Raw genomic sequence first — 15995 nt, forward strand, 5'->3', positions numbered from 1 at the left:
ATAGTCTTGCATTATGGTTTATTGCAGGATATTGAATATAGTTCCCTGTGCTATCCAGTAGGACCTTGTTATTTAACTATCCTATATATAATAGTTTGTATGTGCTAACCCCAAACTCCCAATCCATCCCTCCCCCACCGCCTCTACTGTGCTGTAGGCAGTGTGGGGACTTCCCTGGTGGCTCAGATGGTGAAGAATCTGCCTCCAATGCAGGAGACCCAGGTTCCATCGCTGGGTTGGGAAGAGCCCCTGGAGAAGGGAATGGCTACCCACTCCAGTACTCTTGCCTGGAGAATGCTATGGACAGAGGAGCCTGGCGGGCTACAGTCCAGGGGGTCACAAAGAGTGGGACACAACTGAGCGACTAACAGCAACAACATAGGCAAAATGTAACAACAGTGTCTATCAGACTCCAGCCCCTGAGACCTCACCTGGAGATTCTTACCATACTCAACCACCTGTATTACTATGAATATGTTTCTTTAATTAATTCACTTTTTAAACTTTTTAAAGAATATATATTTTAGAGGAAATTTTATATCACAATCATAATATAAAACTGATTTCACTTACCCCAAAAGTAAAAATTAAATCAGCGATGCAACAGCAACAAGAAATATTTTTAAATCTAGTCAGCTGCTGTTACCTACTACCGGAGGAAAGTCTGTAAAGCCTGGTCATGCTCATGGGAAGCAAGCTGGGGAAGCACTTTCTTCTAGCAATTGTATAGTTTCAGTCTTATGTTTAAGTCTTTAGTCCATTTTTGAGTTGCTTTTTGTGCATGGTATAAGATAAGGACACGATTTCATTTTTTTTGCATGTGGGTATCAGTTTTCCCAGTACCATTTGTTTAAGAGACTGTCCTGTCCCTGTATATATTCTTGGCGCCTTTGCTGAGGATCAGTTTACCACATGCGTGACTTTATTTCAGCACCCTTGGCAATGATCTCATGGATATGACACCAAAAGTGCAGGCAACAGAAACAAAAATAAAGAAGTGGGAATGCATTGAACTAAAAAACTTCTGCACAAGAAAGTATACTATCTATAGAATAAAAAGGCAGGCTACCAGATGGGAGCAAATATTTGCAAATTACATACCTGATAAGAAGTTAATCCCCCAAATATGTAAAGAACTCATACATCTCATTAAACAAAAATAGCTAATAGTCCAATATTTAAATAGGCTAACGGCTTGAATTTCTCCAGAGAACATACGCAAGTGACCGATGGGTATATGAAAAGTTGCTCAGTGTCACTAATCATCAGGGAAATGCAAATCAAGACCACAGCGTAATATCACCTCACATCTGTCAGGATGGCTGGTATCAAAAACAGCAGTGGCACCAGACAACATGCTGGTGAGGATACAGGGAAATCAGCACCCTCGCACTCCGTGCTGGAATGCAAAGTGCAGCCGCATGGAAAACAGTATGGAGGCTCCTCAGAAAATTAAAACTAGAGCTATTGTGTAGTCAAGCAATCCTATTTCTGGGTATTTGTCAAAGGAATTGAAATCGGGATATGAAAGCGGTATTAACACACCCATGTTCATTGCGGCACTGTTGACAGCAGCCAAGATGTAGAAACAACCTCCATGTGGCCTGTGCATACGATGGAATGCTATTCAGCCTATACAGAGAAATTCAGCAATACACAGCAACAGGGATAAACCTTGAGTTAACGACGTTGTCCTAAGTGAAATAAGCCAGTCACAGAAAGATCAAATACTGTATGGTTCCACTTACTTGAGACATCTAAAATAGTCAGACTTGTAGAGTCAAAGAGTGAAATGGTTGGGACTTCCCTGGCCGTCCAGTGGCTAAGACTCCAACGCTCCCGGTGCAGGGAGCACAGTTTCCACCCCTGATTGGGGAGCTAAGATCCTGAATGCTGCAGGGCGTGACCTAAAAAGGGAAGAGGTGAAACAGTGGGTTCCAGGGGCTGGTGGTGAGGGGAAAATGAGGAGTTAGTAATCAATAGGCATAAGGTTTCAGTCAAGCAAGGTGAATCAACTCTAGAAATCTGCCGTACCGCAGCCAACAGTGCTGTGCTGTGCGCTTAGAACTTTGTTGCAGACGCACACTCTCTCTCTGTAGCTGAGGCACTGTTCCTGAACTGAATCACCTTGCTGACTCCAAAGTCACCCCTGGAAGCAGCACACTGTTGCTCTTGGTACAGTCCAGAGGGCCCAAGAGTTAACCACATGTTTATCAAGCGGCTAATACATGATAAATACTTGCTCACTTGTTCTGTCACACAGCCCTCCAGGTAGGGTGTTACTTATTTCTCTTTTACAGACAGCAGACTGAAGCTCGGAGGTGCTAGAATGTGGCCAGGGCAGACCCAGGACCTGTCTGACATTACACAGACAAGCAGGACTTGCTCTCCTCACCTCTCCTTGTGCCCCTATGACAAGTAGCCACATCTGTCCCTTCCCCGGGGAACAGAACCAGAGTTTTCCTGGGACTGTGGTTCTCTGTCATTACTGACCAAACATGAGATGATTCTGGGGTATTTCAGAAGCAGAACTATTGCTGTGCCCTGGGTCGTGTGTTTGGAAGTATCAAAGCATTCAGAGCCGCCCTTTATGAGTAACTTGGCTTTATTTTATGCCTCGGGGGTTTGGCTGGACTTTTACGTCCTTAGGAATTGCTTGGGAACAGACAAGAACCTGGTCTTGTTTTCTGTGGGCCTTGTTGTCCCTTCTTCAGTGGCCCTTTGGCATCTCTGCCCATTTTGGCAGACAGGCCCCCTCTAGGCAGAGACTGGCCACCTCAGGGCTCGCCCAGGGCCACGTGGCCACCTCCAGGCCTCATCCTCATTCATCCAGCAGACACTTTGGACCAGGTGCCAGGGCCCTCTCGGCACTGTCGAGGCCCCTGGGGAAAGTGCAGGAGGAAGGCCTCCGTAGATTTGAGGTGGAGCAGCTGCAGTCGGCTCCTTTGGCCCCACGTCCTAGTTCACCTCCCCAGAACCTCCGCTTCCCCGTCTCTAGAGTGGGCCAGCCCTCGCAGGATGATATGACATGATGCAGACAGATGTATTTTAGGAGCCGTCAAGTGCTGAGCCCACAGAAAGGGAATGTTGTGTTTGCAGTCTTGGGGGAGCCACAAGATTTCTGCCCACGAGGCAGCCAGGACGCACCACAGTCCAGCATACGATCAGCTCCTTCATTATGTGGTTCCAGCTGCAAGAACTGCAGGATTTCAGAGGAAAGAGCGACCCACAGGGAGCCCCAGGATAGCAGAAGAATAAATACTGCTCCAAACCAGAAAGAGAAGGGGGTCAGAAATGGGGGGGGGGGGGTGGTGATACCGTTTTCTCCCTCTCGAGCTCTCTACCTCTGGCCTGGGTAAGACTGGTCCTGGAAAGTTGCTGCAGGGCAGAAGATCCTGCAAGGCTAATAAAAAATATCAGTGAGTCACAGATACCAGGCCCTTCAAGTCAGCATCCTTTATCCTTCTCTCCTTACCCATTGTAGAAAGTTGACAGTGGCCAGGGAAGGCACACTCCTAAAACATGTGCACCCACTGCTCCCCTTTAGGTTTGGGCCAGGTCATACATCAGGAGAAGGGAGGAGACTTAAACTCAGAGCCTGATTCAAAGGTCCTGTTGGATCAGCAACACACTGGAATCTCAAGGGGTGAATTAACAAAACGTGTCCTATACATACAATGGAATACGATTTAGCCTTGAAAAGGAAGGACGTTCTGACACACACTGCATACTACTATGTGGATGAACCTTGGGGTCGTGATGCTAAGTGAACCAGCCAGTCCTAAGGAGACAAGTACTGCATGATTGCCCTTATATGAGTGAGGTGCCTGCAGCAGTCAACTTCCCAGACACAGAAAGTGAGTGGCGGTTGCCAGGTCCGGAGGAGAGTGCAGAGCTGTCATTTGATGGGAGCAGGGCTGCAGTCTCCCAGGATGAGAAGAGGTCTGGGGATTGGTGGTGGTGATGCGTGACTGTACTCAATGCCCCTGAATGGTGCGTAAAAATGATGAAGGTGGTAATGAGATCATGTATATTTTACCACAACTGAAAGTTCTTTAAAACCAGGAAGATAAATCATGTAGGGGCAAAATACCCCCTGAAAATGCTGTAGAAGGTTCCACACTGGAGACCCCCCGCAGCCATCTCTCCATAGTCCATCATCGTCCAGTGGTAGGGTTAGAAAGTCACTTTGGGTGGGGATGGCTTTTAGAGCCTTGTTTCACAGAAAATACGAGACAAACCTTTTCCACTCCAGACTCCACACTCAGCACGGGAAGAAGGCATAGAAACCCCAGGGAATGAGGCCTTCTGCAGCGAGAGCAGGGTCCCGCCTCACCCCATAGCACACCCATGCTGCTTAAATTCCCGTGTCTGCACTGGCCCTCCCCGCTCAGGAGTTTATAATAAAGTATGTGCATGAAACAGCTCTACTGCACTCAGATTTGCATCCTCAGAACCTGTGCCAGAGGGGGCTTAAGTGAATATTTGCTAAATTAAGTTGTTTATTCATTTTGGAGCCATGGTCTTTGTTTCACATCCTTTCCTGATGGGATGTACCCTGTAATTCTGTCCTGTTTGACCCAGAAATCAGTCAGTGCTGGGCATAAAGTAAATGTCTGTTGAATCATTGAATAGCTGTTGGTAGATAAATTGCATAAGAAATGCCTGGGTCCACTTTGTGTCTCCCCCCACCCCCCCCCCACCACCTCCTTATCTAGCTGGTTGGGAGAGTTGAGGCTCCTTAAAATGATGAGCCAAGGGGGCAGATGAACATGGACATGAGCACTGGGACGTCCTGGGTATTTCAACCTCTCTGACCTCTGCCTCAATCATGAAATAGTCACTTCACTTGAGCCCTTCAGATCCACGAGTTAGGACATGCGGGCATGTCATGTTGGAGGCAATGTAAACGTCACCAGTCAGTAGGCAGCTGGTTGAGTCAAGCATGAGATTTCTATCCAGCATGAGATTTCTATCCAGCAGACACTGAGTATCCTGTAGAGATGGTGATGTAGAGAACAGGGCACGAAGTTCACAATTTTTAAAGGCATTTTTATTGAAGTGTAGTTGATCTACAATGTTGTGTTAGCTTCTGGTTACAGCGAAGTGGTTTAGCTATATGCAGATATATATGTATTCTTTTCCATATCCTGTTCCATTATGGTTTATTGCAAGATATTGAATATAGTTCCCTGTGCTATATAGTAGGACCTTGTTCATAATTCATGGTTTTGTCTAAATATGTACATATTATTTGTCGAAGTATGCCTGTAATATATGTGTGTGTGTATATTCTGTGTGTGTGTGTATATTCTGTGTGTGTGTGTTCCCTAAGCCAGCCAGTGGAGCATCACCAGGAAACTTGCTAGAATTGCACGTTCTCAGGCCCCACTCCAGACCTACTGAGTCTGAAAGTCTGGGGGGTGGGTGATCGTGATGGAGTCTTGACTTTCTGCATCCTGACCGCTCTTCCCTTCCGCTGAGCTTGCCTGCGTGTCTCTCCCCCAGGCCCTGATCCAGCTGCCCCCGTATATCTCCCAGTGTGATGAGGTGCTGCAGTTCTTTGAAACAAGACCGGAGGACCTGAACCCCCCCAGAGAGTAAGTTGGTTTGTGGATCTCCCTCGAGTGTGTTCTTACAGCCCTCCTTCCTGCTGGGCCAGCCAGCCCCAGGAGCAAGTACGGGAAAGCTAAGTAGAAATGAAACTAGATTCTCTCAGTGGAGCCCCTGCCAGGCCTTACCTCTTATGGCCTCCTCAGTGACCACAGGCGGTGCAGGTGAGTTTTACAGGTGAAGGAAGCCGGCCACGCGCACCTCTGAATTCCCTAACGCCCTGCGCTCCCCATGGCGCGTGAACGGGAGACGGTGAGCCCCCGAGGTGGGGACTGTGTGCCCTGTCCTCGAAGGCGGGTGTGCTCTCGACCATCGGGGACGTGAGTGAGGCGGGCCCCTTGGAGGCCCTGTCGCTCGTGAGTGTCGGGACCAGGGTCTGATCGCGTTCTCCTGCAGCAGACGGCCTGCGCTCCCAGGGGCCGGGCGGCGCCTCCCCCACCGTCCAGCGCACATCGCATGGAATCCAACACCACCTACCCGCCGGCCATCACACCAGCAATGGATGGCCGCAGGAAACGCTGACTTACGCATGGTGCTTTTTTCAAAAAGCCCTTTTGGGGGAAAATGCCTGTGTGTTTGCAGAAAGAAGGGATCTGTCTAATGGAGAAGTCACAGTAGAGGGATGGAGGACCCAGACCACAGGTGCTGGGCTGTCCTGGGTCATAGGAGCTCAAGAGCTGGCAGGCTTGGAGGTCCACTGCCACCCTGGCAGGAAGAGCTGAGACGTGCCAGCCAGGCACAGTTCTGCGAGGAGTGCGAATGTTCCTCTTAGCTCTGAGCGTAACTCACTGCCCGGAGCAGCAGTGGTGACCCAGGCTTTCATGGGTTCAATATTAGGTGGGGCTTGCAAGACTCACATTGCCTTCTGGAAGTGAGTCTGGTGAAGACACAAAGCTTAGTTTTTCAATAGTCCTATAAGGTGAAAGCAGCAGAGTTCTAACAAGTAGAATCAAGCCATTTATACACACTCACAGAGCGACATGCAGAATCAAGTTTGGAGGTCACCCAAAGTGAGCTGCTCACTCAGGACTAATGGCTTAACTATCCACAGGTGATAAACTTAACTTTCTGTAATAAATATCGTTTCCTGTGAAAAGCACAGCATAAGTGAAGATAGCTTCTCAGAGACAGCCTACAGAAGTGTGGGGGGTGACATTTCATCAGGGACCCCAGTAAGTCTTTTGAATCAGAACATCACAAGGGAATGCCTTGCCAACCCATGGATTTTTTGGAAAGGTGCAGGATAAGTATAAATCTGCTCTGGGCCTGCAGCCCATCCTGGCTGCTATTTCCATTCCTGGTGCCTTCAGCATTTGTGCCTGGTCAACATTCCCCAGGTTTTATGGACAAAACAAGACATGGTGAAATATTCCCAAGGGGTCTTTGTCTGCAGTGCTCCCAGGCAGTCAGAGTTAAATTGTCAGTTCAGGCTTGTAGACCCTGACTTCCAGTCTCATCTCTAGGGGAGGTGAATCAAAGGATATGGAGCGTAGCATGTGCGGTTCCTACTTCATTGTCTCACAGAACTGCCAGGTAGGAGTTGTCATTCCATTTTACAGGTGAGGAAGTGGAGGTTCACAGTAATGAAAGAGACTTGCCCAAGGACACACAGTTTGGGAGAGGTGAGGTGACTCTTCCTCAGGTCTACCTGAGTCTGAACGTAAGCTCTGTGTATACCTTCCACAAAAGGGACAACCAGACTTAAAAGAAGAGTCTGGGTTTGCAATCAGGTATGTCCAGGTTCAAATCTCGCCTCTACCACACATGGGCTGTGTAGCCTGGGCCTTGATTTCCGTCCCTGTGAAATGGGAATAGCAACACAGCTTATGGTTACAGTGACGATGGAGTGGCTACCACGAGTAGGAATTCCCGGAACCTGCCAAGAGCTCAAAAAGTGGTGGCCCGTGGTCTTTTCTCCTCTCTGGGTACCCAGTCATAGCTGGTTATATCCCAGAGTTGTTCAGGATGTCCCTCGATAGGCCCCCACCGGGAGGATTGCTAGGCCACTGTTAAGCCGAGTGGCTCTGGGCAGGCTGCTCCTCACGCCTGCGCCCATCTCCTGTCTCATGGGGTGGATCTGGTAGCACCTCCCTTGCAGCTTGGCTCAAGAATCCAATGACAAGATGCAGAGAGAAGCTCTTGGCCAGCACTCCACAAACCTGACTCAGTACCCACGGGAGAAAAGGTAAAATGCCAGCCTCTGAGGGGCAGAGCTGACCTGGGTTTGGCTTCCCTGGTCCACTGGATTCGGTGACTTCCAGATTTTCTTCTACCTCATCTCAGCATCCCAGAGATCTTAACTTTGAGGAGGATCACAGAGCATTTAGAGAACCCAATAAAAGCTTTCTTCCTTCTCTCAAAAAAAATAAAAAAAAACGCCCCAGTTTCTGGAGGTCCTCAGTTCTGTCGGGTCCCATTCAGGGACCTGAAGTTAAGAACAGACACCCAGGCGCCCCTTGTGAGTGTTAATGCTCGCATGCCCTCGGCCTCCTGCCTGGCGAGGGTGGTACGTGCGTCCCCAGCCTCCGAGCAGGCCTCACCCCAGCTCATCTGCAGACATGGGAGAGGGCCAGGCCTGCCCGGGGCAGCCTGCTGTGCTAGAGAAGGGTCCGGCCACTTGTGTGCAGGAAGGAAGGACGCTGGGGCCTGTGGGTGGGAGCCAGCCCTCTCGAGGGCCCGGGGTGTCGGGGAGGCTGGGCGGGGGCTTGGTCACACTCGCTGGTGCCATGGCATGGGCTTCCCCACTTACTGACTGGCTTGGGCTGGCAGAAGGGACACAGGGCTGGGAGGTCTGAGCCCAGTGCTGGTCCCAATTAGGAGTGCCAGCGTTGTTCATCCATTCAGGAAGTAGGTATCGAGGGCCTGCCCACGGCCAGGCCCAAGGGCTGGGCACGGGGGACACGGAGAGGACGTGGCAGATGCAGTCTGTGCCCACAGGGAGCTTCCAGTCTGCTGGCCAGGCAGCCAGCTGTTCCCCCCCGGGCAGAGCAATCCCCTCCCCTCCCGCCTCACTTACTTCATCTGTGAAACGAGACTGCATCACCTGCCCCACCTGCATTACGGGGTTACTGGGAGACTGAACAGAAATACCAATGGGAAGATTAGGACATGATCAGCAGCTGGTTTTCTGGAGTTTGGGGGCTGAAATCATGATGGTGCCCCCTGGATATTATGTTAGAAAATTCCAAAGATAGATTTTCTCCAGTTTCCTGGAGTTAGAGTTTTGTTCTTATACATTTCAGGTTAATCCATTTCCTCACTTCTTAGATGGGAATAATAGTACTGTCATTATTGACAAAGGAATTGGTTCCAGGGCCCCCCACAGATAGCAAAATCCACGGATGCTCAAGTCCCTTATATAAGATGGTGCAGTGTTTGCATATAACCTATGCACATCCTCTCATATACATTAAATCATCTCCAGGTTACTTATAATACCTGATGCAATATAATGCTCTGTAAATAGTTGCCAGGCACACAGCAAATTATGTTTTGCTTTTTGGAACTTTCTGGAATTTTTTTCCAAACATTTTCAATCCAAGGTTGGTTGAATCCATTGATGTGGGACCCATGGTCATTGTGAGGTTTGGCTGTATGTGTGAAGGGCTTAGGACAGTGCCTGGCACATAGTAGGTACACAGTTTTCACATCTCCTTGGCTGCCAGGGCCAAGATGCTTGGGTTCTGCAATCTTTTATGAGATGCTAAGAAAGAAGCTAGCTGGTCTGTTTGGTTGTTATACGTCCCTGGGAGGAGTGGGTACCGTGTGAAGATGCTTTTTCTCCTATGGGAGGACCAGAGTCTTTCCTCGCAGGCCTTCCAAATGGCTCTCCCATCCCCCACATCTCTGGGCAAAACCCAGCAGAGACAGGGTCAACCCATTCAAGTGTGTTAATTTCCTAAATGTTTCCCACAAGTGCCACCCACACTGAAAGCCCGGAAAACAATCCCAGTTCTTGCCTTTGGGAGCCTTACGGGCTGGTGGGCATTTTTTGAGCTAGGAAAGAGGGAAGCTGGTTGGCATTAAAGTTCAAGAGTAAGAAGCTTTTGACTCGTGGTTGGAAGGGGAAAATCTCTTTGCTCGGTTTTTCTGTTGGTTTTACTATTGTATATAGTAAGGAATAATTTGTTATTGTTTATACAGTAAGGAATTAGCTTTGCTGTATTTGTTGTAAATATTTTTCCCTTTTATCATGCATTTATATTTTGTTTCTGGATTTTATGATGTGCGTAAGTTTTATATTTTTGTGAAGTCAAATCTGGTGCCCAGATTTTTCAGTTGTGACTCCTTTCACTTGCTTTCAGTCTAAGAAGGGCATTACCATTCAGACACAAGATAGTTCCCTTAATTTTTTTCTAGTTGATTTATGGTTTGGGGTTTCTTTTAATATTTACTCGTTAAATCGATTAGAATTCATTCCAATTTACGGTATGTGCTGAAAATCTAAATTTTTCTACAGTTATAACCTTTTTTGACTGCTAGAAGAAATCTTACTGCTCCAGTTATTTAAAAACAGAAAATAAAAAAGACCACAACCTGTAGAATTGAATGATCATTTCCCTTTCTTCCCTCAGGAATAATACAAGAGAAAAATAGCACCTGCCCTCAGGAGATTTCTATACTGGTGGGAAAGGCTATGTGAGCTTGTGAATACATGTGTGCATGTATACACACAAATAAGAACATAGACTAAAAATACAAAATGCAGCCTAGACTGTACCCCCCAAAAGCACAAAGGGACAGCTAAGATAAGCTAACCAGCATTCTCCAGAGTGTATCTACCTGGTTCCAAGAGGTTTCCTGGAAGGAAAGGGAAGTTTCCTATCTCTCTGTCCATTCCCTGCTGTGTGACCTTGGACAGGTGACTTGACTTCTCTGAGTTTCTCTTTCCTCATCAGTAAAGTGGACATAGCTAACCTTGCTCACATCTTGGTTAAGCAGTATCCTGCTCATAAAGGGTGATGATGGTGTCAGGCACATGACAGATACTTACCTAGTGATGCCTTCCTGTCCTTAAGCCAGGCTTTGACGAGGAAGGAAGGGAGGAAAGACGGAAGGAAGGAAGTTAGTTGCTGAGAGCCCACGGGGTGTCTCTGGGGCCCCAGCAGACAGCGTCACCTAGCTGCTGCTGTTTAGGGAGGAATGAACTGTGAGGGCAGTCGTTCAGTGGCCTTAGTCCCTGATCAAGTCTCTGACACTCAGCCCTGAGTGAGGCTTGCAGTGGAGATTGGGAGATTTGCCCAGCAGTTTCTAAGCAAAGATATCATGGGTTCCAAGTGGTGCTTTTAGAGGGAGGTTTTTTGCTGCCATACCTGGGAAAACTTGGGATCACCGTAAGCAGGTCTCACAGAAGGAACAGTGCACTGGTTTGAGCCCACACAAGCTGCTGCTTGACCCCAGGAGCCCCCTGCTGCCCCTCACTGCCCGCTCCAGCTGGGCCGGTGCGGCGGTAGCGGTGGGAACACGGCAGGGCGGGAGCCGGCATTTCAGGTGTCCTGGACCGCGGCCCAGGTCACAGCCTGGAGGGCCGTGCGGGCCGAGGGCACTCTGCTTAGGAGCGGACTTAGGAGGCCTCTGCTGGTGCGTCCTGAACCGGCCGTTTAAGGACAGCTCCACCCGCAGGACAGGTCGGGGTTTGGTCAGACAGTGAGCCCCAGCCAGGTACGCCGCGTTCCAGTCCTGGGAGAAGCACGCCTCTGCGGGCCTCCGTATCTCCATACCTGTGGAGAGCAGTGATGGGAGGGTCCTGGGGGTCAGTCCAGGGACAGCACTCCGACCCCGTCCACAGTGAACGGCTGGGACCGGGAGCGGGGAGATTCCCTGTCACCCTCACCTTCCCCCACACGGGGTGTGACGCGGGGCCTCGCTGGACAACGCCTGGCCAGAGGACATCACTCCCAACCAGCCCGGCCCTGCTGCTGCTTCCAGACATGCAGGAGGGCAGCCCCTGGCTCCAGAGCTTAGCTTCCTGCTCCCCAACTTTTCAGATTACACCAAAACATTATGAAAAACCCATTTCTTCAGAAAAGATACAGAAATGGCCAGTGGGCCTATGAAAAGATGCTCAGCGTCCTTCAGTCAGTTCAGTACAGTTCAGTCGCTCAGTCATGTCCGACTCTTTGCTACCCCATGAATCGCAGCACGCCAGGCCTCCCTGTCCATCACCAGCTCCTGGAGTTTACTCAAATTCATGCCCATTGAGTCGGTGATGCCATCCAGTCATCTCATCCTCTGTCGTCCCCTTCTCTTCCTGCCCCCAATCCCTCCCAGCATCAGGGTCTTTTCCAATGAATCAACTCTTTGAATCAGGTAGCCAAAGTACTAGAGTTTCAGCTTCAGCATCAGTCCTTCCAGTGAACACCCAGGACTGATTTCCTTTAGGATGGACTGGTTGGATCTCCTTGCAGTCCAAGGGACTCTCAAGAGTCTTCTCCAGCACCACAGTTCAAAAGCATCAGCGTCCTTAGCCATCAGAAAATGCAAGTCCCGACCACAGGGAGATACCACTTCATACCCACTAGCGTGGCTGGACTCAGAAAGACAAGACAGTAACAAGTGGTGTTGAGCACATGGAGGAATTGAAACCTCCTTACGTTGCTGGTGAGAATGTAAATGGTATAGCCGCTGAGGGAGACAGCCGACAGTTCCTCAAAAATTAAACCTAGAGTTACTGTTTCATCAGTGATTCCATCCCTATGTATATAACCAAGAGAAATAAAAATATGTACGTGAAGATTTGTGTGCAAAGTTCATAAAGCATTGTTCATAATAGCCAAAAAGTTGAAACCATGCAAATGTCCAGGAACAGAGAGAGTGTGATTTATCCGCACAATGGGATATTATTCAGCCATAGAATGGAGTGAAACGCTGGTGTGAGCTACAGCATGAATGACCCTTGAAAACATTATGTTACATGAAAGAAACCAGTCACAGACTACCTATTGTATGATTCCATTCATAGTGAAAGTCCAGAATAGACAAATCCTTAGAAACAGCAAGCATGTTAATAGTTGTGAAAGGGCTGGAAGGACTGGAAATGGAGAGGAACTGCTAAGGGGTTTCTTTTCGGATGAAAATTTCCTGGATTTGACGTTGGCAGTGGTTGCACAACTTTGTGAATATACTTAAAAAAACAGTGAATTCTATACCTTAAAAGAATGAAATTTATGGCAAGTGAATTGTATCTCAGTCCTTAAAAATTTTGATAGACTTGGATTCAGATCCTGGCTGTGCTACTTAAAAGCTGTGTGACCTTGTTCAAGTTACTTAGCCTCTCTGTGTCTCATTTTCCTTATCCGTAAAATGGGCATTTAGAGAGTGCTTATTTCTGAAGGTTACTATGAGTATTAAGTGAGTGAACTCAAAATACCTAGCAGGATCCTGGCACAAGGTAACAGCATTTATCAGGAATTTAGTAGCAGGTATTTGCTAATATCCTGTTGCCACCATATCTGTCTCAACCCAACCATCTCATCTTTCTGTAACACTGGAAAGCTCTTTACTAATGGGATAATTTACTTAAAAGTATGTTGTAAACCCTCATTTGTAACATTGTGTTTGTAATGCAGTTGTGTGGATAAACTGACGTGGTTAACAAGTGTAAGGTGATTACTCGTTCTGTATGGATTCCCGCCCGTAATAGTGTCCTGGGTGACACCGTGAGGGAGATGTGCAGTGCGTCCCACTCACCACCGAGAGTTTCCCGCTCCGACTGTTCAGCTCAGGGCACTGCCCAGGGCAGGTGAGGCCTCCTGTGCCTGATGAGGTGGCCTCAGGCCCCATGCAGCGTGGGGGCCTACCTCCTGTTTTCAGATTGCATACCCACCCCTGCCCATCAACTCCCTGGAGCCCCCTCCGCCACAAACAGAGTGGACATGCTGTCCCCAGGGCCCCAGAGCAAAGGGAGAAAATCAAAAGGAATTCCTTCTTCTAAGGAGGTCTGGGTCCCTGGGGCTGACTTGGAATTAGGTTCATTCACTGGAGATGTTGTGGGAGGGAAAAATCTCCTTTTCCTAATGGAATAACTCATAGCAATACTCAAGAGATACTGACTCATTACTCTTCCCCACCCCTATTCTTTCCTATACAGAGAACATGTTGGGAAAAAGAAATCTGGTAAGAATATTTTCCGTTTCTCCTATTGATTAGATGTTTAGTATACCCCTACTGAGCGATGTCCCAGGCCCTGGACACTACATGGGGTATACAGCGATGGGATGGATGGGTGGATGGATGGATGAATGGATGGATGGATGCCGAGGAGCAGTTGGGGCTAAGGGGACAGCGCGCAAGCTCAGAAATGAGAGTATGCAGTAGATTTTGGCCTGATCCATTCATCAGCCTCAGTGCCAGGCCTGTCTGTGGGCTTCCTTCAATCAGCCACTGATCTGGGCAGTGGTGACCGCTCTTGCAGGCAGCTCCCATACTCACTTCCACATAGTCAGTTCTCTGCCTTTCTAATGCACTTTCATTCCCTGGACAGCATGACTCTTTCATCAAGAGCAATTGTGGAAAAAGAGAAGGTGAGATTTTGAGTATGTGCAGAGGAAAGATTGAGTTCTCACAGACCTGGGGTTTTTGATAAGCTTAGATTTACAATCACCCAACTTTGTCCTTCTGCAGCCCAAGAACATCCTGCATGTCTGCAAAGGGCCAAGCCCGTGCCACGTCTGGAGCCAACATGGCCTTCAGAGCTTTCCAGAGTTCTAAATTCTTTTATTTATCCGGAACTCCAGGAAGTTTGAAGGGGTTGATAAGGAAGAGGGGAAAGGAGGCCAAGCAGAGATCCCCGAAGTGAAAAAGGATGCCTTCTTTATCATGGGCCTGTTTCCTCATCTGTAAAATGAGGATAAGGATAGTATTCTACCTTGTAGGATTATTACAGGATTTATTAATATAATAATATGTAAAGTGCTTAGAACGGTGTGTGCCATGCTCTAAGGATATATGTGCTCTTTTTATGCTACTATTATTCATTCAGAGCACAAGGGTGTTCTCATCCAGCATCTCTAATAATGTCAAGTTCAACATCTTTTATCCCTTTACTTCCCCCTGGGTACCAGGCCTGTGGTCAGCTTCACAGGCCCCAAGGCTATTCTTGCAGGGAAGAGTAGAAAAGAACTGCATCTCTTTGCCTCAAGGTATGGGGTCATGCATGAAGTCCAGCCTTTTCCCAGTCTGTTTATAGCTCTGCTTTCTAGCTTAATAGGTACTGGCCGGAGCCGTGACATCCTGCTAAAGCTACAGATAGCCCTTGAGCCCTGAGGATAATGATAGGCTTCTTAGAAAAGAGCAGAGAGGAGAAGAGAAGCACACAGTCTTAGGCTGGTTGTAGAGTTTCTGGCTTTGAGTGTGCGGAGACTTTCTGGGAGGGGATGAGTGGGAGGGAGGCAGGAAACAGACAGCTCTGGTTGGTGAAAACAAAGGTATTCAGTCAGAACAGGCTTAATGAGGGGACTGGTCTGGAAAAGAAAGAAGGAGCTCTATAATTTGTGGTGACCACTGTTACATCATTCACCTGCAATGATGGGGGACAGATTTATTTATAGTTCAACTGGTTGGAAAATAGCATCTTTCTTCATTCAGACTAAGAACCCTTGCTAGGATTAGCCTTATTTTTTTATCTGACCTTTGAACACTTTCTTTAAGTTAGAACAAGCCTCCCTGATTAAATTCAGAAAGGATTTAATGTTGACAGCCCAAGCCCTGTAGTTTCTATGCCAGAATTGTGAGTTGAAGAAGGCTTATCTCTCCAGAATGTGCCTGTTGTGGCTGGCTGGCTGGTTCCTGCAGGCTTTGGCTAATGTGGTCTCAAATTCTGCTCATCCTACAGGAAAAAAAATCCTCCTACCAAAATTTAACAGAGCATGTCATTATTTAAGGACCATCTCTTTCTGATTTTTCTACCCTTTACTTATCAAAGTAGTCTCTTGTATGGGGGCTCTTTCAGCAAGACAGACAGTATAGTGAATTTCTAGAAATAAAGTCTTTCTTTACCATTACTCATCACTTAAAAAATTCTAAAGCTACCATCATGAAGAAAAAAAGAAATAGCCAAACAGAAAGCTTTTGTGGTAGGCGAAAGCTTTTACCTTTTGAAGGTAGTTTATAGTATAATACTTCCTCAATGATAAAATTGCCCTTCCACTGTCAAAGCTCCTCCTTTCTCCTGACCTTTCCCTCTCCCTTGTTCCCTGCTGGACCACAATCCTGACATTTCTAGAAATATTAGGTTTCACGCTTGTAACTCCTAGCACTTAGTTCTACCTGCATCAGCTTCTAAGCACTGTGATTACTGTGCATTATAAAGCCTGGTGGCAGTATCACAGTCCTCTAGTGGGTGTCTCCACCTAACCTTTAGTGGCCTGTGGCCTCGTCTGAGA

The 15995-nt window shown here is 47.9% G+C and overlaps 1 protein-coding gene across 3 annotated transcripts in view; it reads left to right on the forward strand.

The window, feature by feature from the left end:
* SH3PXD2B (SH3 and PX domains 2B) overlaps positions 1-15995 on the forward strand; it is a 121838-nt gene that overhangs the window by 60718 nt on the left and 45125 nt on the right. For all 3 annotated transcript variants that reach the window (XM_070476834.1, XM_070476832.1, XM_070476833.1), the window contains exons 5-6: positions 5509-5600; positions 13703-13728. In XM_070476834.1, coding sequence (XP_070332935.1) covers positions 5509-5600; positions 13703-13728 — 118 coding nt within the window. The remainder of the gene's footprint in view (positions 1-5508; positions 5601-13702; positions 13729-15995) is intronic.

This window comes from Odocoileus virginianus, chromosome 14 (genome assembly GCF_023699985.2).
Source record: "Odocoileus virginianus isolate 20LAN1187 ecotype Illinois chromosome 14, Ovbor_1.2, whole genome shotgun sequence".
In the NCBI taxonomy this organism is placed as follows: Eukaryota; Metazoa; Chordata; class Mammalia; order Artiodactyla; family Cervidae; genus Odocoileus; species Odocoileus virginianus.